The sequence below is a fragment of the Stegastes partitus genome, unplaced genomic scaffold (genome assembly GCF_000690725.1).
Source record: "Stegastes partitus isolate 25-593 unplaced genomic scaffold, Stegastes_partitus-1.0.2 Scaffold2, whole genome shotgun sequence".
Lineage (NCBI taxonomy): Eukaryota > Metazoa > Chordata > Actinopteri > Pomacentridae > Stegastes > Stegastes partitus.
Genome location: NW_007577733.1, coordinates 1,179,990 through 1,207,119, shown reverse-complemented (window position 1 = coordinate 1,207,119; position 27,130 = coordinate 1,179,990). Strand labels below are relative to the sequence as shown.

Genomic DNA, 27,130 nt, shown 5'->3' with positions numbered 1-27,130 from the left:
TCCCTCTATTATTAAAATTCTCCCTCTCTGTCTAGCAAAGAATAATATTGTCAGTACTTTCTGAAGGTAAATGCTTGTTTTTCATATCCTATAGAGATTTAGTTTAATTGCATTCCATTGTTGTTCTGTTTTTCTGTTTCTAAAGTTGGTCATCACACCACCTATTAGGCTGTTCAGACAGGTGAATAACTAATTTGATGAATTTGCAAAAGGCAGAGATATATTTTCTACTAAAAAAAAAACCCAACGTACACTAAATGTCCCCCTTAAAGTTTAGATTACCTTGCTTTATTTGACAGACTGAAACAACCTTTCAAAAATGAACTACAACATTTTTTTTTTAATTGAAAGCCAAGTAATTTGTGCATGTAAGCCTTAGCTCAATACTAATTATCTCCATCTTGTGATATTTCAATGAGCAGTATGAATGTATGATGCTTTTATTTTGAAAAGAAAACGTTTTTCGTTTCCTGGCTGCAGAGGTCGTTAGGACGGTCTCCATTTTGTTAGCTTCTTAGCAAAATAAATCTTCGTCGGTGGTTTTAGGGCAACTCGTTTGTCCTCAGAGTTGCTCTTTGTCACCTGACAGTGAAAACTTGTGACAATGTGGTATGAAATCCTGCCGGGCTTCGGCCTCATGACCGTGTTTCTCATTATTCCCGGCATCGCCAACATTATCGGCCAAAAGTATTCAAACGGAGGAAAGGTGAGGGCAACGCTGCTGCTGCTAACGCGGCTCTGACCGGACTGACGGGAAAATGTAAACCGTGTTTGTCTGTTCTAAACCGCTTTATTAAAGTCATATTTTCCCTGCAGGAGAAGAGGATCGCTCGGGTTCCGTGGCAATGGTATCTGATGCAGAGAGACAAGCGAGTGTCCGGAACAGGACAGTACTTTGAGTCCAAGGTGAGCATCCATATGTGGACAGTCACAAACGCCTTTGCTAGAAAATGTGCACATTCTCCAACCACAGCGTTTAGTTTGCAGCTTTAACATGCATTATAATACTCTTCTTGTAGCCCTGTCTGGCACAGCCTGCAGTTTATCCACTGACATTGCAAGTGTCTCTTTTTATGCATAAATAAAATAAAAAGAATCAAATACTTAAACCCAGAGCCCCTTATTTTCCACTTTGCCAGAGCAAATATCAGTCCTGATCACAGCTATCCAATTATCAATCATTGTTAAGGATTTCAACCTTTTAAATACCGGTTTGTTTACATGATGGTAATGTTGTTGTTGTTGTTGTTGTTGTCTGGGTCATTTTTGTGTGATGTGCTGTGGATAAATTAAAACATCTAATTGGTTATTTAATTGCAGAAGTTGCAACATGGAAAACTTTTAGTGTAAAACGCTAAACTCCTGTTTTAGGTCTGTTTGTTAATTTTAAATGACCTGGAACAGACATGACGCAGACATAAGATCACATGTTTGTCATCTTTTCTGCTGAAAAGAAATGCAAAACTTTCCATTGCCACTTAAATCACGATTCATAGCACAATATCTGTCTGTCACAATTATGCTTATTTTTAATTGTTCGGCCGTAGTTGTTTGTGGATTTGGTGAATTCAGTTTTTGAAAGTTAAGCAAAATGTCTTCGTGATGACAGTTGTCCTATAAGCTATACAGAAGCCTTTTCAAATCAAAAATGTCTGCTAAGTTGCCTCACAGTGAGAATGTAACTCTGTACACACCTTCACACAAGTGTTTCCACTTTTTCTGTCTAATTAGACCTCTGCTCATCTTGGAGCTGCACAGAAACATACTAGAGAATACAGTGAGGTCACCAAAGTTCATTTACTAATAAAAGTGTAATTAAAGCCTTTACAAGTGAGGGAGTGAGGAAGGCGTCATTCATGTGCGTTGGCCCTTTTAAACATTAAAATGTCTGCAGGATGACTTTAAGACACTAATGAACTGAACTGAAAGTGATGACTGTGTGAGAGTCAGAGCAAACTGTCGTCTGGTGATCTGTGAAAACTGTAATTCTGAACAGACTGGAGTTGTGATGATCCTTTCTTTCTTTTTTTTCTCACCAGGGACTTGAGAACATTAAGTGATGATGAGGAATGTGGGGGCCGTGATGAGAAGAAATTTCTTTGTTGTATATTAAAATATGCTATATACCATTCAATTGTTTGTTTTTTTCAGTCTTTTATGGCAGTTGTCCCTGTGACCAATTAAACTATTCCAGACCGGAAATGTTTTGAGGATTTTTCTGTTGATTTCTACCAGCAACAAACGACAGGAGGGTTGTACATGTTTCTCGTAAGACTAGGTGTCTCTGCCATAGTGTCATCGCTTAGCTGCAATACAGTGCTGCCTACTTAATGTTATACTGACTTACAGAATATCCCAACCTACAGCAAAACATCCCGTTTATTGTCATAGAATAATGTCAGTATTGGTTTTTGTCTTGATGAAATTCCCCGAAATTGATGCCAGGAATAACTTTTGCCCATTTAAAGTCATGGTCGGCTGATCGTTACAGCTCACAGGCTGAACGTTGGTCATGCATGGCAGATTATCACACCCGGGTCAGCCGCAGAAGGCAGCGTGTTTGTCAATTACATTACATTTTTGATACTTAAAATTTGACAGTCTAATAATTTATGGCTCCAAAAAAAACCCCCAAAAACTTAAATGGTAATGAAAGCCATTTCTGGTTATCATATCAGCCAGCACGTCTCCATTACAACCCCCTAAAACCCTGCTGAATACTATTATGTCTAAAATACCACATTATCGGTACTGATTGCTGATAAACAGTGTTAAGGTGACAAAATGTGTTTAAAAAAAGAAAAAAAAGGTAGAGAGGTGTGAATACTTTCTAAAGCAGCTTTATCAGCTCGAAGTCAACTGGTTAAGATTGTTAACTTGTGTTATTTAACTACTGATTTACAGAAGTAGCTCAGGTGCTCTATTGCTTAGCGTATGAGGCTAATAACAATGAAGAAAACACACATTACTTCATCCTCAATATACAAGTATGACAAACTGGTTCTAGAAACTTTGCATGAAAGGATTATCATAAAGAAGCTATAGCTGTGGGACAAATGGTTCAGGACATCCCACCAGCACACAGTGATCTGATTGAAGCAGTTTGTTCTCACAAACGCATCCATTTACTCAACTGCACTCAAAATTCGCCTGATCTAGCACCATGACAACTTGCCCCTTTGCCCTTAAAAAAAGTTTACACACGGGATGCCTCTTTAGCTAAACATCCTGACCCATAAACAGGAGCTAAAGCTTCTGAACTATTGGAAAAAGACCTTCTGCACTGTTTGGACCACTGGAAGGCCACAGTGCAGGGGGGTGTAGCTGCAAAAGGAACTGTAGTGTAATTTTATTTTATTTTTTTTTCATTATTGTGGTTATAATAAATCCGAGACAAAATGAAATTATAAACATTTATGTTACATAAAGCTTTACTGAGTTTTCAGGTCACAAATAGACACTTTATATTCGTCAATAGCTAAAAAAAAGTTGGGGAACTGATGCTCCTATCAAAGACTGTAGCTGAGAAAAGCATGAAAAAGACAAAAGGTTATTGGTCGTGAAAATTTATTTACCGTTCTGCTCAGGAGTACTTGAACACATTTACAAGAGCAAATAAAGACTGAACAACTAAAAGATATAGGGAAAAATGGTGAATATAATACAACTCATTTACTTTCAGACATTTCTTTACAATTAAAATCCCTCCACACTGAACAATAAATTGTAGCTGAACACTGCAGACATAACTTTACACATCAGGTCACTGGACAAAGAGCAAAGGTGAGAGAAAACTCTGGGAACCTCACTTCTCCTCCTTGCCTTTGGTTTTGCGGTACACCATCTCCCTGAAGCTGGACAGGATCTTGCTCTCTCTCTTCCTCCTCTCCTCCTGGTTGAAGGACGCCAAAGCTCTCTTCTCGTCCGCACTGTAGATCTGGTTTTCCTTTCTCAGACGCACGGCCTCCATACGACGATGTCTGCAGGGTGACATTTGAAAACGTGTCAGTGTTACAGAAAGAATAGCTGAACGTTCCCCTCGAGGTCTGCTTTATGCAAAATAAGGCCACGCAAAACAGAAAAGTAGGTTTCAACAGCTTCCAGAATTTGTCTGATTTATGGTTCAGATAGTGGGTCAGATACTCCAGTGAGAACAGAGCTGAGACAACGGTGACAAAATGCACGTTTAAGCAAGAAATAAAAGAATTGTTAACAGATATTTGGTGTCTGTATCAGCAGATAAAAGAACATCAGTTGTGTAGCTTTCCTGAGCTTCTGGATCACATGAGCAGAACAGATTGGTGAAGGTATCTTTATGTATTCTACATTTAGAACAGGTTTAAAATGCTGAGGAATATCTCTGGAGAAGAACAGGTGTAAAATAAGTCCAAAAAATAAAAAATAAAATTCAGTTTGTGCATAGAAAGTACATTTTAAAAAGCTCTTATTGTAAATCTCAATCCAGTTGTTTAGACTAAATGTTATCCTTAACAACTTCAAAAAATCATAAGCAGAAGACTCTGAAATAGTGCAGAATTTGGAGGAAAAAAAAACCTTGAAGAGGAATGTCAAAATTAGCTCTTATTTGCTCAAAAGACTATAACGAATCCCTGATCAGTGATTCAATATTGCTAATTCTCCTTGATACTCATTGTAATTGCCTCAGAGCTTTAAAAATATTGTTTATTATCACAGTAGTTACTTTACAAAACAATGTTTAAACCACTGCATCATTCAAAAGCGCTCATAAAAAACACAAATGTACTGTTCTTTAATTTGTTTAAGTAAATTAACACTTTTTAAAGTCACGTAATTATTTTCTGGTCTTTTTTTCACCAACATCTTTAGCAGCTGGAGTAAAATTTGTCTTCTATATAGTGTAAAGCGCAAAATTACCCTTCCTGTCATTTATTTTCCTGATAATTTTCCATCTAACTGTGATTTGAAATGGAAAACTACTTTGCTATATATAGGAGGAATCCTACTAACATCATCATATTGACAAATGAAATACTGCTGCCACATAAATTGGTTGACAGCCAAAGTGAGAATTTACAGTCTGACCTAGAAACACTACGTACCTGCTGCCGCTCATGACGTAGCCGGACTTCTCAAAGTTTGCGATCTCCTCGCTGGTGAGTCCGATCTCTCCTCTTCTTGGGATACGTTTGCCGGCTTTCACGTACTCCGCCATCGCAGCACCTTCACCTGGCAACAGTGCGTGACCGAAACTGTTCGGAGACAAAAATAAAATCATTCAAATCATGCCAAGAAAATTCAGATTGTCAGACGTAACTCTCCCACTTCATTTTACCCAGAACTGCTTTATTTTGTTTGTCTTTATAGTTACTGTTTATATTATGTTTTCTAAATTTACCTTATTGTCTGATTACTGAATGCCCTGTGGTTTTCTGTTCTAACATTGGCATGTCCTAATTTCGCTGTATGCAGAGCTTACGTTGACGATAAAGGCGTTATGATTCTGATTCATATGCAGATGTGGTCACAAAACAGCATGAACGCACCGTTTAGAAATTAAATGTCATAAAACACTGATTTTCACTTTTTGATCCAAAGTTTTTTGTAGTACATGTCTGCTGACAGCAACAGGAAAGATATACTAATCTGATGAAGACACTTGCTTTCTGCAGCAGATTGTTGGCTGCTTGTCATCCGAGCTTTGTCAATTTTCTAACATCTGTACACGTTGCGAGCTTCTATTGTCAAAATTCTAATCACAGGCATGAAGTATAAGAACAAACGTGAATGATGGAGCCACTCACTCCAGGGGGCGGTCGTCCTGCGACATGTGCGTGAGCGGCGCTTCGGGGCCAACCAGGTTTTCATCCATGCAGGTTTTCTCCACCCACATCACTCCACTGGGATCCTCCTCCTCTTCCTCCTCGGACTCTTCACTGCTGGAGTCGCTGGTCTCCTTGCGGCTCTTCTTCGCCTTCTTCTTCTTGGACTTCTTGGACCTGTGAAGAAATGTGATGTTTGGTGAATCAAACCGCCCCAAAGCTGACAAGTAGCTGAATATTATATATGAGGACCTACTTCTTGCTCTTCTTTTTCTTTTTCTTCTTCTTTACTTCTTCTTCTAAAAGATAAAAACCCAACAGGTCAGCTGATGAAAGCTAACAATAACAGACTTTGATTGGCTTTCTGTAACTGATTATGATTATCTCACCGTCTGAATCTGATTCCAGCTCGCTGTCCTCTGAGTGCTTCTTGTTCTTTCTTTTCTTTGACTTCTTTTTCTTTTTTTTCTTCTTTTTCTCTTCTGTTAATAGACGACAGGATTTCTTGTAAACTCAAACAATACACAGTGCAACTTTTTCATGTATTCATTTATTCATGTTCGCACACTGCATACCTTCTGAACTTGATTCTGAACTGCTGTTTTTCTCGTCTTCTTCGACTGGTGTGAATTCATCAGAGCTGATGGACAAAAAAAAACAAAAAAAACCAAAAAAGACAAAATGATATATGATTAGAGATTAGATGAGATAGAACTTTATCGATCTCTTTGGTAGGGTACGTCAGGGAAGCTTTCTGGACACAAATGATGATACAAAACTGTCTGATGCTCCAAAGACAACAAAACATAGAAAGATTTACTTGCAATTAAGTTGTTCTTGACTTACTCTGGTTCTTTCACTCTCGGTGAATATCCCCAAACTTCAGGGCAACCTAACTCACCGATCCTCTCCCTCTCCTGCAGACGCCTGGAACAGAAAAAACTGATGATTCAGTCTGCTGGTCCAAAACAACCATTCCTCCATTTTTAATCATGTTGCAGGTCAAACACATCAAGCAAATCACACACACATCAAGTTGTCTGGTTTACAGTGGTGTCACAATTAAATGCAAATATTTAGAAATCTGGAAAATTATTTGGAGAATTTGACTATTTGATACAGTATTCTAGATAATACCTGCTGTTGTTTTATGTGCTCCATAAGTAAACTGACTTCATTTGATCACTTGAACACTATATATCAGTATGGGCAAAAAAAAACTTTATGTGTCTTCTAGCTCTTCTAGCTGTTTTGAGCCATGTATTCTCATGTCACTTAGAGGTTTCAATTAATCCACATGTTGTTTTGACTACAAAATGCCATAAAATGGTTACAAATGTTTCCCAAAGCCCAAGATGATTGTGTCCGCAACCAAAGACTTTCAGTTTACTGTCAGAGAAGAGCAAATAAACCAGAAAATACTGAAATTTAAGAAGCTGGAATCAGAATTTAGTTTTTTTTTTCCCTTGAAAAATCTGTCATTCCAGTGAATTGATTATCACAATAGTCGGCGATTAATTTAACAGTTGACAGCTGATCGATTAATCACTGCAGTGTTGTTTTATAATTACCAGACTTTTAACATCTAACAGAGGATTGAGTTGCATTATGGTAACATCAGGATAGTTTTGGAGCTTGTTCTTGTTCCTGCTGTCTGAATTTAGGCTCAATGGAGGAGTTTTCGTACCTGGCAATAAAAGCTTCCTGTCTCTGTCTCTGAGCGTCGTCCCTCTGCTGCTCGTAATAATAATCATCCTTGAAGCTGCTGTGTTTTCCAGGTGCGTCCCGCTGCTCGGACCAGTGATTGTGGTTGTGACTGTGGTTGTGGTTGTGGTTGTTGCTGCTGCTGCTGCTGTTGTTGTGGCGCTCCCTGGACCGAGATCGAGACCTGGACCTGGACCTGCTACGACGGGGGCTTCCGATGCGGATCCGTCGGATGTTTCTCGCCTCCTTGAATCGACGCTCCCGTTCTTCCCGCTCCCTCTCCCGGTTACGTGGTTTCGGGAGTTTGGGCCCAAAGCTGTCCGGAGACAAGCTTCGATCGCTGCCGCTGCGGTTGCGGCTGCGGGAGCGAGTCCGAGGTCTTCGGGCCCGAGGGCTCCGAGGATCCCCGCCGCCGTCAGAGCTCGACCTGTCCGATAGAGGCATGTCCTCTGACCGCTGTGAACTCACAGTGATGCCACAGGACCGATAAAAAGCCGAATACAGTCACTCTTTAGAAGGACATACACAAAATGTCGCCTCACGCTTCTGCTTTTCTTTTTTGGTTAAACGCAAGGAAAGCGTCCAATAACAGGAAGTCGTGACTGGTCCGTCTCAAAACAGACACCGGTCTTCCCCTTAACCATGTAACATATAGTTCCGTTTGTACTTGCATAATTTAGTTTTGAAAAAAATACAACAAACAAACAAACATTCGTTTGTCATGATTGTATAAATGCTTCTTTTTTGTTTTTCCACCGTTTTTGTTTTATTGTTGAATCACAGGCTAGACCTGCATTGTACATTTATTATGTTTTTGTTTCCATCTGCGCTTATGCTTCTAAAGTACTTTATAAACATTTCCGTTATCAGAGTAGCTATTTCAATACAGTTTTTATAGATAATGTCAGAACAAGCTGTGAATGCACAAAAGAATGAAACAGTCACTAACCCATCCAAATAATGGAAATCAGGTGTTCCAATCACTTCCACGGCCACAGGTGTATAAAATCAAACACCTAGGCATGCAGACTGTTTCTGCAAAGTTCTGTGAAAGAATAGGTCGCTCTCAGGAGCTCAGTGAATTCCAGCATGGTACTGTGCTAGGATGTCACCTATGTTAGTTTCAGTGAAAGACTCTCTGAATGCTTCAGCATAACACGATATTTTGGACAATTCCATGCTCCCAGCTTTTGTAGGAACAGTTTGGAGATGGCCCCTTCCTCTTCCAGCATGACTGTGTACCAGTACACAAAGCAATTTTTAAGTGAGTATATTATTTATGCCGTAAGCATAAACTGCAGTCATGAGGTTTTTGCATTTTGTCTGTCTCCTCAGCAGCTTTCATGACTGTAGGAGTTATATTTCTGGAGATATTAACTCTTTAAAGGGCTCCCCCATGTGAGACAAAAACTCAAGGTCTGAAGATATATGAAAACAATTCTTAAAATTATTTGATATACCTTGGTATTGGATTCCAAACAACAGGCAATTAAACTCTGAACAACATCTGAGATGATGCAGCAACATATCAACTAAGTTGAAGTGACATAAAGTGACTTGTGTCAGTCTTCACTACAGAGCTTGTGTTCATCCTCTGGGAACTTGGGTGGGTGGAGGAAGTTGAAGAAGATAATTGTATGGTCAGACTCTGTTGCAGCACTAATGGCACTAAATGGGAGGAAAGCAGGGCCAAGTCAGATCGAATAAAATAAATTCTGACTGTATTAGATTATGCATCCAGCACATGGAATGCTGGAGTTTTTATAGGTCCTTGTACAGTACATTCAAAATTCAAGATATTTATTTGTAACATGCTCATACAGTGAGATGCATTAAGGTGGTGCATTAACAACAAGACATGATGTATAATAATTAGTACAGAGATTGTGAAACTAAAGTTCAGTGTACATTCTGCAAAACTTGGAGCGTGTGTGTTATGTTTATGCATAAAAAGTGTGTGAGTTGGATACATGCACGTTATATACAAATTTACATTGATCCAGTGTTCTGGGAAATCAGTGAAAAGAGAAGCTGATAAAAACAGAAAAACATTAAAGCTGCAGGCAGTGTTTAACGGGCCCACGTCGAGGTGTGGTGCGTTGGGGTTGTGGAAGAAATGCAGTCTGGGCAAAGTGACAATCTAATCCTAACCCTAACCACATGTGAAGTTAATATGGTCAACCAGCGAATAATAGCAAGACACAAGTGTAAAACGTGTCCTTTCCCATTTCCAGCAGGTGGCGCTGTGACTGAATGGATAATGGCAAGAAAATGTCATCAGGGCAGGATTTGACAACATGTAAAGTTTGAGGGGGCGAGAGCAAAAAGACACAAGGACAGTGTCTACCTGAGAGCTGTGAAAGTTATCTGATGATACCCACATTCCCAGGGTTCTTCCACACACTCTCCCATCACCCAATCCCTGCTTACTTTGCAGAAGATTTAGATTTTTTTTTTTCATCATTAAGGCCACGTTTATCGTGTAGAACTGCTGTTTTTTTTTGTTGTTTTTTTTTTTTTTTGCTGCTGTTGAGATTTGGTGAGATTGTGTGTTGTAGGAATGGCACAAACAGTGTGTCAGATAGAAACAGACAGTTGTGTTTTGTAAGAGGCATTTATTGATTAAAAAATAATATTGGCATGCACAAGTTACACAAGTGTTATTTAAACTGAGACTTTATAGACACAGGTCTCAACATTCGTCTGTCTTCAGTGTTCAAGGGCTCTGGGCTTTGGAGGGTTAGGGTTAGCTCTCTATGTCCTCTGATTCTTCTGGGAGGTTCATAGCTTCTGGTAGTGGCTTGTCGTCAGATGGCTGTTGTGCCGAAAAACCTGTGTGGACATATACCAGATGAAATTCTGAGCATCAGTTTAAATCCATATTTGTATGTGTACTGGTGGTATTATTCATATCTATTCACAAGTACTAACCTTGGTAAAACGCAAGACTTGTTTCGACATTTTGATATTGTTGGTGTAGTCTTTCCTTCTCTTCTTCGAAAAGGGCTGCGCCACGCGACGCATCTTTGGTTGCTCTGACACTTTCGTTGAGGACATTAATTGCCATTGCTGCCACTTCGAAGGCCATGGTTTAAAGTTCAGATATAGAGATGCTGTCATCTGTGCAGGCATGCTGTGAAAGATCATACACAGTGTTATACTTTCTTTCTTTAGACTGGACAGTGCTTATTAATGAACATACTATCTCAACAGTTTACACAAAGTTGCGGTAAATACACCAGATTCAGCACAAGGCTTTCATCTGTTGTCCCACACATAAAAACATACAGGGATACAGACGTATCAAATAAAACAAAACAAAAACAACATTGTAAAACAAAGACAGTGATGAGAAATTAATTCTGACCGGGTTAAACTGATCTTAAACTGAGTCCTGATCTTCTAGTGATGGTGAAGGCGAAGAGAAAAGAGCGTTGCTGGGTCTCTCTGCCATCTTCAAAGTCCTCAGCCGTTGATGCTTCTTCACATTTGGCACATTTGGCGAGTTAAATATTGTGGTGCTGAATGCAAAGGCAACTGTTAGACCAGTCAGGGTGCAAGGATGCTAATGTACTAGCTGGAAGTGTCTGAAAGGCTTGAATGCAGGGTGATGATGTTGAAATGGGCTGTTTGGATGTAAATGATGTGTGGCCATGTGATTGGTAAGCATACTCAAATGAATCTCACTTAACTGGTTTAGGAGTACAGGATCGTTTAAGCTTGGTTTTCCAGTACATGAGAGCTGCAGAATGAATTAGAACAGGACAGATCGTGAGTTTGCTGCTGTTTCTGACGGTTCGCTCATGTGAGATTAACCTGCATATAGAAAATACATTTTATGTAGCTGTAAATGGATGCAAGTTATCAGAATGTAAACAGGACTTGTGCTTTACATGTGTTTTGTGTACTGTTGTGTTGTTGGTTGACAGAGGCCGAGTTGCAAGGACTAATGTAATCTGATATTAGTTTGTGTCAGAGTGTTGCACATCTTGGTTTAAAATTAGCTCATGCAGATTTGAAAGGAATATGTGCTCTGGTGGAAAATTAAAATACAGATCCCTGTGTAATCAAGTACAGTGTATTGATAGTAACTGTCACATGATGTTTAATCAACACAAAGATATGTGGTTAGTCAAACATTTTATAATAAACCCAGTGATATTGTGTTGCTGTAGAAGGGATGAATGAGTGACAGATCATTGATGTGATGTGCTGTTTGTCAAGTAAAAAGTTGTTCGTATTACCAGTAACGTGATAGAATGGATTTGTTGTCTCTATTGCAGTGCCTTTCTATACATGGCGGTACACTGCATGATAAGGAAAGGCATACAATTATAAATAGGGTTGTCAAAATGAACGCGTTGATGCGGATTAACCCATCATCATGACTAAAAATTCTAATGCAATTAACCCAGCTGCAGCACAGAATGACTCAAAATCCCTGAAACGTCTCTGGCAACGCATTTCGGGCAGTTTGTCCAAGTAGACTTACCGTCGGGCATGCCGTCGCACATGCGCAAATGGGCCGTTGATCGGTGGTGTCAGACATAACCAACTCGACAAGGAAGACCCCAAACAACTCTGTCGGTGGGAAATTTGAAAACAAAAACAAGACGGAACAGTACATACAGTAATATGCACACTCTACAGGAAGGACTTTTCTTTTGGTCATCGTCAATCTTTAAAGGTGTGTAATAAACACGTTAAATACATATAAGCCATTCTTTCTTTGCAATAACAGCAGCAGCAATTAATATAGAAATTGAAGAGCTGTGTGTGTGTTTAAACCTTTATTGGCCACTATCTATTCCTCAAATAAGTTTGTATGGCAAAGACCTGAATTTGGTGTAAACATGACAAGAATTGATCGTAACTGTCACGTGATGTTTAATCAACACAAAGATATGTGGTTAGTCAAACGCATTATATTGAATTATATTGTGTTGCTGAAGAAGGGATGAAGAAGTGAAAGGTCATTGATGTGATGTGCTGTTTGTATTAACAGTAACGTGATAGAATGGATTTGTTGTCTCTACTGCAGTGTGTTTTTTGTACATGGTGTTATAATACATGGAACCGAAAAGACTAAAAGCTGTACAAAGTTCGACCAATAGCATTGATGTTTCAAATAAGAGCAGCATCACAAAGCTTTACATAGAGCAGTGTTAACATAGAAATGGTGGAGCTGTGTGTGTGTGTGTGTGTGTGTTTAAACCATTATTGGTCACCTTGTATTCCTACAATAAGTTTGTATTTCATAGAAATACAAGTGGTGTAAACATGACACAGACATGAAACTTTTGCTAGGAACACACATATTGTACTTGTATGTGGCCAACTTTTATGAAGTGAAGTTGTTTTATCAGAATCTCTTGTCATTGTACAAGAAAGCACAATGAAATTTGGGTTGGCAGCTCTCGTAGGCAGTGTAACACATCAGGAAACAAAAAGTGCACAAGACATAGTATACAGTTTTTAAAAAGACTGTACAGTTCACAGGGGTTCATGAAGTCTTCTTCATCCGACTAAGGGGATGAAGAATGGAAAAAAAATGAATATAGAATAAAAAATCAATCAAAAACAAAAACAACTGGGATACTGCAATCAAGAAATTATTGCACTAGGAGTCTTGCACTGTGAAACATAGCTATGTTAGAAAGGTAGAGTTTTAGTTTCAACTGGTAGCCAAGGTGTTGTTTTTTTTGAAGGAGGGCTAGGTGCAGCCAAGACATGCATTTCTACATGACAAAGGTCGCACACCCAGGTATTGATAGTGGCCATTTCACAGGTTACAGTATGTATTGTTGTGTAATGGGGGTGTGTTGTAAATAGGCGGTGACTGGAGGACAGTGTCTGAAAGGCTTGGATGCTGGTCTTTTGGATTTGAATAAATTCCACACAATCACATTCCTTTATGATGCTTCTGATTGGTGGGCCACTTTGACTAGACCTGTTCAAAGTGGTTAACTATACGGATCAGGCACAGAGGCCTTGTCTTTTGATAAATTCTCAGAGAGGCTCCACACAAATCACCACAGACCAGAGATTTTTATAGTTTCTGCCTTGTGAAGATGAGTATTTATCAGACCTAAGGATACCTGTTGTTCTGTTCTTCTTGTTTTGTTTTTTTTCTGTATTTTTCTTTTGCGACAGTTTATTTTTTATTTTTTTGTATTCCAGGTGAGTGATTCATTTAGAAGCATTTGTATGTTGTTGAAAATGATGTGCTGTTAGGAAGAGTATATTGGATGCACAAATTACCTTTTTGTTCAGCGTTAGAACTGAATTTGTGTCCAGTTGTGGAGGGGTAGAAATGTCTTGTAATGATTAAGATGTTGTGTTTATAATTTTATAGATGCCTCGCTACAAGTCCTACCGCCGTTCCCAGGCTGCCAAGAGAAGGGTGGAGACGCAACGTGCTCTGAACATTGAACTCGAGCAGACTGGCATTGCCAGTCATGCATGTACGTAGCCTAATTTTAAATTCATTCTATTTTATATTTGTGAGGGTTGTATTTTCATGCTTTGTGCCAGTTATATGATTCATATGCATCTGCACATACATTAACACGGTGCAATTTGTAAAGAGTGGATGTTCAATATTTTGGTGTTTTGTGTTTTTATAATAGGCAGAGGTACTGGTTACCGACATGCTGTGCGGAAATGGCCAACTTCATCCGTTACTGGACAAAGCCACAAGGTGGTAATTCCAGCTGAGTCACCAGACAAGAAGGTATTATTCAGACATTCTACAATTTCATTTAGCAGATGTTGTTTTGGAATGTTTGAACATAATATAGAAATACTGGTATTCTGATTTTAATTCAAGAAAATGTTTTTATTCTAGTTTGTGCTGCTTGTTGGTGACTCCCACCTAAGAAGTGTTGCTGACGGATTCGTGGAGATGCCAGAGGGGGACTTGTCATTTGGTGTGATGGCAACCCCAAAGGCTGCTGCAGCTGAGCTGAGGATGGAGGTGATGAATGCCGTTTTGCCTCGGACGCCTGATGCCGTCTGTCTTTTGGCCCCCAGCAACAACCTGACTGCCAGCAAGACCATTGACGAGGCCGCGGCAGACTTCGGCAACCTTCTTGTTAGTCTCTGCAACCTCCATGATAACGTAAGCATATTTGCCAACTTTTGCTATGAGTGTCTTTGTCATATTAAAAGTAATTTGTAAGAGATATAAATTCTGCACAATAATGTATTTGGTTTATGTGGGAATTGGTTGAATTATAATGAAAAAGAATTGTGTTTTACAGGTGGCTGTGCTGGACTTTCCTCCACGTTTGAATGTTGACATTGACCTACAGCAACACCTTCATCAGGCGTTTCATTTTGTGGCTGCACATATGGGTATGTAAAATAACAGTATGCATAGACATCTTTATAAGTGGTTATCAAATCTTTGGCAAAGATATTGAGTACATATTGTATGATATTAAATATGACTTAATTGGAAAAAAAATCATAAAATGTAATATGTACTTTGCTATATTTATTTCCTATTTTTCTTTTTTTTTTTTCTTTTAAGGTGTGAAGTACTTCTCTACTGTGGAGTGCTTTCCCATGACCAACCTGGAGTTGTGGAGCAGGGATGGTGTAAGTATGACAGTATGTTGTGTCAAGTCAAATGAGAAACTGCGCAACTACAATGACAAGGCCTGTACGTACAAAGACAAGAATAAGAAGTTGAATATGGATGTGAATGTTTCTTTCCGCAGGTCCACCTGTCTGACACTGTGGGGATGCCTATCCTGACGCAGCTGCTGTGGTTTGCTTCCTACATGGTAAGCTGTGACTATTGTTTAGATTTCTGTGTTGTCTATTTGTTTGTTTGTACTTTGTCCATGGCCATGCATATGTCTTTTGTTTAGACATGCAAAGTACATGTGTATACCTCTTATATACATGAAGCATTTTGTAATTGTGTTGTTTCAACATGAGAAACAAAAATCTGTATGGATATTTATTTTCAGATACTTCAGCCACCAGCCCCAGAGCTCCAGTTCCCACCCAGGTCACCACAGCGCAGATCCTTGCAAAGACTGGTTGTGAAGGAAGAGGTCACCGAACTACATCCACCAGTCAACCCCTTTGAGTGGACGCCTGTTAGACGTGGCCAGAAGGTAGGAGATAGTTCCATGTCATTTTGTGGTGCTGACTATTTGACAGAAGGGCTTTGTCTTGAACAATTGTGTCCTAATTGTTAAAGGGGAGCTATTTTGTAACACATAGTATCCTGCTTGCCTACAGAGACATCAGCCAGAGGAGCTGCAGCAATCCAGTGGTCTGGCTTGCAAAAGGAGCCTACTACAGCAGCAGGTGAGGCATTTTATCAATATTTGAATAAAAGTTTTTTGGTGCACAATATAAAGTATCAAAGGAGCAATAATGTCTGACAAGTTGGAGCTATAAGTAGATAACTGTAAAACAATGAAAATGTACATGGTTGTTTGTGTTGACAGTGTATGAAATGTCTTTGTAGGTGGAGGAAGCTCCAAGTGGTGTGCAGGTGTGTTCCTGGAGATCACCTAGCCGTGCAGCGACTGTGTCCGTAAAACAGGAGGTTAGTACATTTTTCTTTCATTGGAATTACAAAGTTTCATTACATGTATTTTTAATGCTGTTCATTGTAAACAATGTACGTCATTTCTTTGTGCTCATTATCATAAAATGCATCCTTTCTGTGTTAGTAATTTTGTATGTCTGTAAATACACGTTTGAAATGCAGTTAATTTCATGTTTTGTGTGCTAGGTGGACATGGTCTCGATTGGTGTGAACACATCTTCCAGGCCGCTATCTGCAAGGGCTGTGAATGAGGAGTTGGATGCCACACCGAGCACTGTTGACATGCCCATCCAAAGTAAGAGTGATGCATTTCCTAAACTTTGTGTGTGTTTAGATAAGCTGTTGGCAGCTCTTGTTTCTGTAAGTTGTGTCAGAAACACACCTTTGACACATGATGTCATTGTAGTGACAGCAGGTAATGCGGCTGCAATCAAGCATGTGATTGCTGCTGTGTGTACATGGCAGCAGTCTGATAGTGATGATATGTGTGTAGAAGGGACCAAGTTAGCCTCATACGTAATATAGGAAAGCCCAGTCATGCATGTATGTAGCCTAATTATACATTAATTGTATTTGTATTTGTCAGGTTTGTATTTTCATACTTTGTGTCAATCATATGATTCATGTGCATCTGTATGCACGTACATTAATATGGTACGATTTGTAAAGAATGGATGTTCAATATTTTCGTGTTTTGTGTTTTTATAATAGGCAGTGGTAGTGGCTACCAACATGGAAATGGCCAACTTCATCAAATGTTATTGTCAGTTGCCGGGTAGAGTTTGGTCCTAGTAACTGTACTGTGCTACCAACATTTGGTGCAAACAATCAGGACGTGCAATGTCAACACAAAGTACATCAGCGAAGAGGCTAAAAATGAGTTATGTCAATGATGTACATTCAGATGTGCTTTTTTTTTTTTTTAACTGATGTGTCTAGTAGAAAACTGCAGTTTAATCCTCTGAATGATGTGTCAGCAAAAGCTATGTGGACACAGTTAAATATTGAGTCAGAGAAACTTGACTCAATGTCTGAAGAAGGTGGTGACGTCGGTGCTCCATGTCAAAATGACAAAATTGTTGCTGATGGTAACAGTTTCTTTCGTGTGGTTAACCAAACAGTGAGTGGTACACTGAAGTATCAAAAGAAAATTAGATTAGCTGTTGTTAAGCATTAGGAAAGGAATACTGTGGCATATGAGAACACTCTGCCAAGTGAGTGTTCCTCTATGACTGAATACCATCTAAAATCTAAAATGCGCTATGTTGGCAGTTGGGTTTTGTTATGGAGCAGTTTTTGGAGAAAATCAAAGGTGGTCTGGATTTTGTGTGTTGCGTTTGTATTAGGTTTTTGTTAAGGCATGAGGCGTGTAACGTTAAAATGGACTTTTTAACAAAAGGCCCCAATGAGCTTTGCTTCAAAAATGTATTTGGAGTCATCTACAGGTCAATTTGGGGTTTGCTACACTAGTCAGCCTAGGATTAAGAAAGGTAAAGTTCCACTTCATCCTGTTCCAGGGGAACTGGCCTGTTTGAATCGTTTAGAGCAACATTTAATTGCATTAAGTATTCTTTTTATGAAGATGTTGGCATTGCCTGAAAGTGGGCAAAATGGAGTACATGGGCCTGTAACATGTGTTCCAGCCGACATTGTTCAGTCGACTCATGTTCAGTCCCGTTTCGATCTAACTCCTGAAAGCATGTACACTGGAGACCAAAAGCACTTGGTAAATATACTTCTGATGACTGCTAGGAAAATGGTGACAGTAAAATGGATGAACCCACAGCCATTATTCCTGATTTAGGAGTTAGTAGTGAGCAGGTGCAATTAGAAGAAATGTTGTCTTGTCAAAACGGGAGGGTTTAGACTTCATTAGATCACTTAATCACACTCATATGATGATTTTTGATCAAAGTTTTTTTTTTTTCTCCCTGCGTTAAATAGCATATAAGCTAGAGGTACAACATCAATGTCAAAGAAAATCCTCTTCACATATGGCACATAAATGTACAAAAGTATGCCATCAACCATGCGAACTGAAGTCAGTCAGGAAGTGGCACTGTGACAATATGTAATTGTTGACTTGTACATCTGCTCAAACAAAGACTGCTAACACCTGTATAAATGTAAATATCCTAATATATCTAGCACCCTCAATATTCTTGTAAATAATGCTATAATGCTATGGTTCTTATTTAATGTTCTTCTGCTACTGTTTTGCATTGTTTTACTGTTACTTTTTTATATTTATATTGTATCTTCTGTTTTTTTCTGTGTTGTTGCACCAACCCACCAGAACAATTTGCTGTATTGTTTAAACTATACTTGGCAATCAACCTGTTCCTGATTCTAATACACATTGCGTTTAGAGTGACTTCAGCCATGGACTGTACAGTTTCATATAAATTCTATGTTTATTGTCACACAGAGCTTACATCCTCTTATCATTAGATGGCACAGAGAGCTGTGAAAGCTCCTGACACCACACACATCCCCAGGGCTCATCCAGTCACACACACACTCACATCACCCCACCCCCGCTGACCACACACACACACACACACACACACACACTCAACAGACACACTCAGTACACAGGTGACCCATTACCTCACACAGCCTGGACACTGCACTGTGCTTGCACTTTTTTTTTTTTTTTAGAATGTTTGTATTTATATTTGAGTATTTACGTTTATATTTATATTTGAGTGTATTTGTGTTTACACTTTCTTAAATCTATTTTTATGCCATTTTTCTTTTTTTGGTTAAAGCCAGGACTTCCGACTACAATTCGTCGTGTGTATGGAGGCATATGCATAATGACAATAAAAGGATTCTGATTCTTAGTCTGATTCTGATTGCATTTCCACGCCGTCGCACTTTTGGAGAATTTTAATAACTTTTAATCACCATTTCCTTCAGTTTGTGCTGGCCATATTTCACATGTGTACGCTGTAGCCCCAAGGAGGAGATATTTTGAAAATGCCAAAAATTAGGGAAATTTGCTGAAATGCTCGTCGTTTTTCCAAAATGGTGGAATTCCTGTTGGATGTACGATGTGGGCACCCTGGACTTTGTGCTTTTTCATAGGTCTAGGCAAAATGTGCTTCCGCAGGACTCTTTTGAATTTTTCTAGAGGGTGTTGTAGAGCCATTTTGGCATTGACATGCCCAATTCCTTCAAAATATCCAATTTTTCGCCAGTCCTGATGTGCGTGCAAATTTTGGTGAGTTTTTGAGCATGTTTAGGCCCTCAGAATCGCATTTGTTTTTGGCAAAAACGAAAGTATGATAGTCACAGTCGTTCGAAAGGGTCCTTGCACTGATAGTGCTCGGACCCTATTAATAATTCCTTCAGTTTCAATAGAATCCTACGCACTGTCGCACCAGGGCCCTAAAAACTGTCTGCTATACTAAGCTCTTGCAGTCAATAATTCCATACAGGATTTCCAGATACATTTCCTTCTAGCAATGTATAGCAAAGTTATGGCAAAAGGATAGGAGAAGGGACATGAACACAGGTTTTATTTTTCAACTCGTGCCAAATACCAGAATGGACAGGAGGGACAATGTGGTCATAAACCAGGCTGAGACTGGGCCACTGTGCAGTTGAATCATGGGCTGACAGTGGTTGAAAAATGCATCTGTGGAGAGGCACAAACTGTGAATCATGCTCATCAAACAGATCACTGAAATAAAGTCTAAACCAACACTTTAACAGAATATCTGCACCGTGTCGGAGTCTATGGAGTTCTACAAATGACCTGTGGAGGGCAGCATCACGCCTCTACTGTGTCTGACCGACCGCAAATGTCACTAAGACAAGAGGAAGTACATCAGCACAATAACACAGGTTCAGTCTCTACTATATGGTGTTTTTAGCAATAGAGCAGTTGAACAAACAAACATGTCTTTTTGTACATCGCAATCGGACCCCGTGAATACGCCGATAGAGGGAAAGCAGCAGCTGAGTTGTATTTATTTTTTTAATTTTACCGAATTAAATACAACTCTGCTGGCAGAAAGTTTAATCCAATTAATTTAAGATGAAGCGGATTTACAATTACAACACTCCAAGAAGTATCACAGGTACAGCCGAGGGGGGAGGAGGAGGAGGAGGAGGAGGAGGAGGAGGAAACGGCTCCACAAGTGCTTACATTTACTTTAACTGTGGCTCAGATAGTTTGCGAGCTGTTACCTCAACACTAGACCTAAAAAAGTAAGCACCTTTCAGCTGAAGTAACCTCCGAACACTGCTTCTCTTATAACTTTGTGAGCTTGAAGCCACTGTTTTGTTTGTAACATGTCTTATCATGCAGCACAGTTTATATTTAGAGTCATCTGACACGACGGCGACTCCTTGTGGCTGATGAACAGAGAGGCTAACCGTGAAGCGCCGCTGGCAGCGGAGCTGGTCTGTTGTTAGCCATTGTTTGTAGACAGCCAAGTTAATTAACACACTTTTTAGCGCTGAACCTGCTTAGTCTTGGCAAAGGCATCAAGATTGCAGGTAAATCTTAATTTTATATATATTACTGTTAGAGTACAAGCTTTCAGAGTGGCGTGTATTCATTGCGGTCTTGTGTTTGAAGCTAGCATGCTAACAAGATGCTAAACAGTAGGCCTCGCTGCCCGCTTTCATTAACCAGGAAACACAGCCAAGCTAACCTTTGTTAGCTCGCTACCAACAGCGGTTGAATATGACAATAAACACCTAAAAAGCGAAAATTGTAGATTTATCTAAGAGGCGGAACGACCCGTTAAAGTTCGGTTAACGCAGTTATCTACCTGTGTAATGTCATATGAGTCTAAAATATGAGGCAGTGACTGCAACTTTGAAAACTAATGTTTAGCTAACGCCAGCTAACGTAATTGTTTTTGTTGCCTAACATAATAGGGCTGCACAATATAGGCAAATATATATGTATGTATTACAACATAAAAAGGTACAGGAGCCTTTGCAAGATCAGTTGAATTGTTCAATTAGGAAAGCGTTAGGCACTTCTAAGTGAAGGTGTGATCTTGTAGGGGAATGCATTCAGGTAGAAAATAATGATTAAAATACGTCATTCATTTCTTCAACCTGTATGTAAAATGTCAGTGCACTGGAGGCCTCATTATGTCGTGGGCGAGTTAAACAGAACGATGTAGGCACACAAATTAGAAACTTGGATAAGAATACCTATAAAACACCACCAATCAGAAAATAATAAAAATACAAAGCATTTACAAATCTCGCAAAAACAAGAGTAGCTGGAATTACAATAAAATGAAAGCCTGAATTGATGTAAGGATACAAACGAGTCTTCGTTTCCTTGTAGCAGGCTGTAGGTGGACAGTGAGCAGGAGTGTTTTTAAACTGGTCGTGTAATCCAGTCATTTGAGCTGGTTTAGTAAGGAGCCACATGAAGTCGTCTGTAACCTTTTTCACATGCGGTCAAATTGTAATACTTTTGACAGGTATTGAGGTTGTAATATGGAAATGGTAATTTTAGTATTTCTGTCCCAGTGAATCAGAAATAAAAATAGTAATGTGAGTTTTGCTGCGATCTGTACCAAACAGCCATGTTCCCTTAAATATGGAGGATATAATTTAACACAATATCTCATTTATAGTAATACATTGTGAGACATTTAATTTAGACTTTGCACTTGGCTATATTGGGATTTTTGATGATATTTAATGCCGATTTATATGATGAGGTGAATGACTCATGTTGCGTCGTGTGGTGGCAGTAGCTTGAAGACACTGCAGATAGAGTATCAGTTTTTGGTCAACATCATCCTTTCTGTTTTCACTGTTTTTGCATACAGCTGATGTGTTGGTTTTTGAAACCAAGTCTTCCTTTTTTAGTGTTTCCCTTTTCCTCGCTCATTTTGCAGTGTAGATATAGAGCTTGCATGTCAACAAACTCTGTATGCAAGTTAAATAAAAGCTCAGTATGTCCGAGAACACTTGAGTTGGAGGAAATTATTTTATAACAGACTTCTCTTGTAGACAAATCATGGAAAATGACAACACTGGAAATTTTCCTTTTAGTATCAAGCAGGCATAAAAAGTTGTAGCATGACGTGTCTTCATGAATTTTTCTTACTTCGCATTGCACCTCCTGCAATATGACCATTGTGCAAGTTGATGCTGAAACAATTTGTTGTTTTGCATGTTACCATCATGTTATTGGCTGATGTTTCTTGTGCATTTGAAAATGTGATTCTAATTTGTTCTCTCTTTCTCTCTATCTCTCTCCCTCTCTGTAGACATGCCAAGTCTAAAGCTTATATCTGCAACCGACACACAGTATTCAGCCACTGTGCTGAAGTCCATGAATGAGCAGCGGAGTCATGGATTGTTTTGTGATGTCACCATTATTATACAGGACAAGAAATTCAGAGCTCACAAAACAATCCTGTCAGCCTCGAGCACGTATTTCCACCAGCTCTTCAGTGTTGCCGGACAAGTGATCGAGCTGAACTTCATCAGACCACAAGTGTTTGAGCAGATCCTCAACTATATTTACAGTTCCAAGATTATCCGTGTTCGTTCCGACATGCTTGAGGAGCTCATAAGCGCTGGACAGATACTGGGAGTCAAGTTCATTGCAAACTTGGCGTCACCATTATCAGAAGTTAAAGGTCTGCCCGGTTTGTCCAAGGACACAGAGAGCAAAAGTGACACAGCCACAGAGATGATGCCAATCATCACGGAGTCTTTCTCAATATCCGCAGAGGAATTCAATCAGACAAACAAACCTGCAGGTTCCGACGATGACTCAGACAGTGATGTAATGTTTGTCTCGCATACAGATGCTGAACCTAAAGCAACCGATCAGAAAGCAACCGATCAGAAGGCAACCGATCAGAAAACAACTGATCAGAAAGCAACTGATCAGAAAGCAACCGATCAGAAAGCAACCGATCAGAAAGCAACCGATCAGAAAACAACTGATCAAAAAGGAACTGATCAAAAAGGAACTGATCAAAAAGGAACTGATCAGAAAGCAACCGATCAGAAAGCAACCGATCAGAAAGCCAGCTCTGGTGAGGTTCCTGATGTAGATAAAGCTCAGTCAGAAAACGTCAAATCAAACCAAAATGTAGAATCGAGTGACGCAGCTGCAAAACCTGAAGAAAAAGCCCCAACCACATTGACAACACATGCTGCAAAGCCTCCCAGTACCGGCTGTCCTCAACCCACTTTGCCGGACAGCAGCCCTCTGCGCAGCCCGGACAGCAGCTCCAATAACTCCTCTTCCCCTGCCAGAGTTTCCTCAGCAAGTGCTCTCACAACACCAGCCACATTGAGTAGTTTCCCCCCCGAGCCATCGAGTGTCTCCCAGTCGTCTGAGAACAGTGACATCATGGGAGTCCACAAGAAGCAAGTCTCTGCTTCATCTCAGCAAGGGGATTTCAAAATACGGCTCCTCGATGTGTCTCAAAGCTCATCAGTTCAAAGTAACATTCCCAAACCTGCCATAGCAGCAAAAAAGACTGTGACACTCAACACTGCCACAGAAATTGATTCTATTTCGTCAGGCTGTAAAGTGTATGCCAATATTGGAGAAAATACTTATGACATTGTCCCAGTGAAGGAAGATCCAGGAGAAGGCGGCTCCAAAGCCAGTAATGGGAAGAGATCTTTAATGGCAACACCCTTAAAACCCTTAGATAAAACACCTGTGTCACCCAAGGCTGGACCAAACAAGAAGAGGACCAAAACGGAGCTCGAGGATCATTACGAGCTCATCATGGACGGCAAGACTTTCTACGTGTGCATCGTCTGCAAGCGCCCCTACGTGTGTCTGCCCAGTCTCCGCCGTCACTTCAACACTCACTCGTGGGAAAAGAAGTATCCGTGTCGCTACTGTAACAAGGTGTTTGCCTTAGCTGAGTACAGAACTAAACACGAAATCCACCACACGGGCGAGCGGAGGTACCAGTGCTTGTTGTGCAATGAAATGTTCATAAATTACCAGTTACTCTCTGCTCACTGCAAGCAAGTCCACAATCAGGATCCAAGCGGGAGGAAAGAAAAAGACGACGGCGACAACAACTTATACCGCCTTCTGCCGTGTAAAACGGTGCAGATGAAGTCGTACTCGTGGCTCACCGACGGGCCGGGGGTCCCCGTCATATCCGAGGACGGCAGCGTGCACCACATAACCAGCGTCGGTGAGGCCGTCCACTCTTCTACCCAAACCAGGATGTTGAACTGGGACGACATCTTCGTCAAGCCCGAAGCTGACATGGCGCCTGACAGCCGCAGCCAGCCAGAGTCGACCATGAACACTCCTCCACAGGGAGCCACAGAGTTTGGCTTTGTTCGACCAGAGACCTATTGAGCAACACTCACTGCTCCTCATTACCTGTGCCTTTTAGGTGCCTGTTCCCTTTTTTTTTTGCGTCTTCAGTTCCATTTGTTTCCTATTTTTGTGTAATTCTTGATAGTGTCCGCTTAAGGTACGGTCGCATTAGTCTTTCAGTTCAAGGGAATTAGTGGTCTAATACTGTAGTAATAGTAACATAATGATGATGCACTCCAGAGTAATGTCAAATGCGCACAGTGAAATTTGATCAAACCCTCTGAACTGTAAATCTCCTGATGCCGGCTGCAGATTGCATCTCAACAGGAAACCATCGCTTGAGTTTGTCAGATATTCAGCTTTAATTGAAGTCAAAGGAAGATGGAGTAAATGGGTGCAGGATGGAAGTGTAATGTGACCGTACCTTTTCTCATGTTACTCTGCTTTAATGCTAGCCTCGATCTCTTATATCATTGGGATAAATGATAATGAAATTAGCAAAAAATAAAAAAAAATAAAATAAAAAAAATGCAGAAGTGGTTCAGACGCAGTAAAATAGTAAGAGTTTACATGAATGAGAACATTTCCATGCAGGATTCAAAAATTGCCCTGGAAAATAAGAGTGGTTCTCTCAGTAGCTGTACGAAAAAGGCAAAGATCATGTAATTTTAAACAGTGTGAAGTCATTGCTCTTGCAGACTTAGCCTCAAGTTCTCTAATAGCCAGAAGATTTCTGCTGTAAGATCTGAAGCACTATATTAAAACGACACATTTGCATCATGCCCCCTCTCATTTTAGTGGTGCTTTTTAACATTTAGGCCGCGTTGCCTAAAAGAGTGAATGACGATAAGCGGCCAGCTGAGGCCTGTGTCATAAAATGGAAACGGGGTTACCTATTTTAAAGCGTGAAAGCTCAGTTGAGTATATTTTTCTGTGTAACCAGGTGACCTTTTTCTTTTTTCCCCACTGGTCTGGGTACATGACTGCGTTTGTGGTTTCTACATGTCTATATAAATAACAAGTATCCCATCATGAAATAAAACAACGTTGCTTAATTCTAAAGTCCATCATGAACATTATGAACCTCTGTCTGGTTTTGAGGCTCAGATGTAAATTCTGTTGTGATGTTCAGGACTGATCATTCCACTTTACTGTAATTCTGTACAAGAGAATATCAGTAATGATCTGAAGTATCTTATTTCTTTATGTTTTTATGGCATTTTGGTGTCGATTAAAATCTTGTTTTATTTTGATACAACAGTGCATTTTTATTTCTCACCATCATGTTATTAACTGAAATGATAATATAATGCCCAAATCTTCCCGACTACATGGTGTAGGCGAGAGATTTTGCGTGCAGTTATGATAGGTTTGATATAACCTGAGGATTACTGCAATCCATGGATCTAGCATTCATAGCACCTAGTGTTGAATCAGACAGAAGACGTTTTTAAAAAAAATATTTTTACTTTTTCCACTCTGTTTTTCCATTGTGTCAAAGGATAGTGATTGAAGTAAAAGTAGTGCTAACACGGGAGTCTGTTCTGTATCATGTCATTCAGTTAAATCATGCAGGGTCTTGTTTTTCAATAAACAGATTAACATCGGTGTGTGTGATGTACTGTATGTAATTGTGTAACAGCCTTTTTTTATTTTTTGCAATTTCAGTTGTATTTATTAGGGTTATAGTGGTAAAATAAAATATTTCCCTGTTCTGTCAGTTAGCAGTGAGGGTTTTCTGATGCTAAATAAATTATTCTTTTGCTACTTTAACTTGTCCTGCACTACCAAAATATAAACATCTGCTGTTTTATTTACCATATGTGTCATCGTGGTGTACCTTCTCTAGCGTCTCAAAAGGATCGTATTTGCATGTCGAAGGCAAAGTGTGTTCTCTGCTGTTCTCACACAGTATTTTATTCAAAATTGCCGCATGACATTTCATTTGAAAGGATTTTCAGGCACAGTTTTGATGATTTGTGATGTGACTTTCCTTTTTGTTCATGTTAAGATTTGGATTCTTTTAGCTCCACACCAAAGAAACAGTTTTTTTGTGGATGTTTGCTCCATTTTTCCGTCCAGCCAGAAACCTAGTCGTCCTCAAATGTATTCACACCCTTTCATTAAAGAAAAGGCAAAATTCCCAGTAGTCACCCAGATAACTAGAAACTGAAAAAAGAAATAATAAATAAAAAATTGCTAAATTATAATTTAGTGGAACAAGACATTGCTTTTGAATTGTGGTTGAAAAGAATAATAATAAAAAAGCTGTCCCAAATTAGAGCCCTTTGCTGATGAGCATTGGGCCAAATCAAAATACCTGTCAACAGGTGCAGAAGTCTCATTGAGAGTTACAAGAAATCACTTGATAGCAGTGATTGGCTCAAAGGGTTGTTTAACAAAGTATTAGTTTACAGGTCCCATCATGCTTGTTTGCTTGTTTTTTTTTTTTTTTTAAATATATATTTCTGTTGAACCACAATTCAAAAGCAATGTCATGATTTTCATTGTTTTTTTGTTTATTACTTTTGTTAATTTCAACTTATTTCAACGACAGCTGTTTTTTCTCTCCTTCTTTAATAGGAGGGTATGAATAAATTTGAGGACGACTGTATCACTTTGTCTCTGAAAATCCATATTGAGAGAATCTGGTAAACTTTCCCATCTATAGCATCATACCGATTGTGTGCCAACTTTTCTGATGCAAACAAGACAAAAGTCTGCAGACATGCAGCAGTACGACTGTCATTAGAC

The 27,130-nt window shown here is 39.6% G+C and overlaps 3 protein-coding genes across 3 annotated transcripts; 2 read left to right on the top strand and 1 right to left on the bottom strand.

Annotated features, from left to right (window-relative positions):
- The first annotated feature begins 476 nt into the window (after nt 1-476).
- On the top strand, nt 477-2,202 carry ndufa1 (NADH:ubiquinone oxidoreductase subunit A1). Its single transcript, XM_008275958.1, has 3 exons — nt 477-706; nt 817-906; nt 2,040-2,202. Exons 1-3 carry the CDS (start codon nt 605-607, stop codon nt 2,058-2,060), a joined length of 213 nt encoding a protein of 70 aa, XP_008274180.1. The 5' UTR covers nt 477-604; the 3' UTR covers nt 2,061-2,202.
- A 1,211-nt stretch (nt 2,203-3,413) lies between these two features.
- Nucleotides 3,414-8,123, bottom strand: nkap (NFKB activating protein). The gene is made up of 8 exons (XM_008275946.1): nt 7,489-8,123; nt 6,648-6,728; nt 6,377-6,441; nt 6,191-6,283; nt 6,058-6,100; nt 5,784-5,978; nt 5,082-5,231; nt 3,414-3,980 (listed from the first exon to the last, which is right to left on the bottom strand). Exons 1-8 carry the CDS (start codon nt 7,947-7,949, stop codon nt 3,806-3,808), a joined length of 1,263 nt encoding a protein of 420 aa, XP_008274168.1. The 5' UTR covers nt 7,950-8,123; the 3' UTR covers nt 3,414-3,805.
- Nucleotides 8,124-13,860: 5,737 nt separating this feature from the next.
- zbtb33 (zinc finger and BTB domain containing 33) lies at nt 13,861-26,149 on the top strand. The gene is made up of 11 exons (XM_008276268.1): nt 13,861-13,969; nt 14,135-14,238; nt 14,353-14,625; nt 14,768-14,861; nt 15,040-15,107; nt 15,230-15,295; nt 15,485-15,634; nt 15,762-15,830; nt 15,994-16,074; nt 16,264-16,372; nt 22,335-26,149. Exons 1-11 carry the CDS (start codon nt 13,861-13,863, stop codon nt 24,413-24,415), a joined length of 3,204 nt encoding a protein of 1,067 aa, XP_008274490.1. The 3' UTR covers nt 24,416-26,149.
- The last annotated feature ends 981 nt before the right edge of the window (nt 26,150-27,130 follow it).

Bases quoted from the DNA above. Each gene is read 5' to 3' on its own strand.
- ndufa1 (XM_008275958.1), top strand. From the start codon at position 605: ATGTGGTATGAAATCCTGCCGGGCTTCGGCCTCATGACCGTGTTTCTC. The intron at 707-816 runs GTGAGGGCAACG...TTTTCCCTGCAG, and splicing joins AGTATTCAAACGGAGGAAAG to GAGAAGAGGATCGCTCGGGT. The intron at 907-2,039 runs GTGAGCATCCAT...TTTTCTCACCAG, and splicing joins GACAGTACTTTGAGTCCAAG to GGACTTGAGAACATTAAGTG.
- nkap (XM_008275946.1), bottom strand. From the start codon at position 7,949: ATGCCTCTATCGGACAGGTCGAGCTCTGACGGCGGCGGGGATCCTCGG. The intron at 6,101-6,190 runs GTGAGATAATCA...TTTATCTTTTAG, and splicing joins GCTGGAATCAGATTCAGACG to AAGAAGAAGTAAAGAAGAAG. The intron at 3,981-5,081 runs GTACGTAGTGTT...GTCACCCTGCAG, and splicing joins TACGTCATGAGCGGCAGCAG to ACATCGTCGTATGGAGGCCG.
- zbtb33 (XM_008276268.1), top strand. From the start codon at position 13,861: ATGCCTCGCTACAAGTCCTACCGCCGTTCCCAGGCTGCCAAGAGAAGG. The intron at 13,970-14,134 runs GTACGTAGCCTA...TTTTTATAATAG, and splicing joins TGGCATTGCCAGTCATGCAT to GCAGAGGTACTGGTTACCGA. The intron at 14,862-15,039 runs GTATGTAAAATA...TTTTCTTTTAAG, and splicing joins TTTTGTGGCTGCACATATGG to GTGTGAAGTACTTCTCTACT.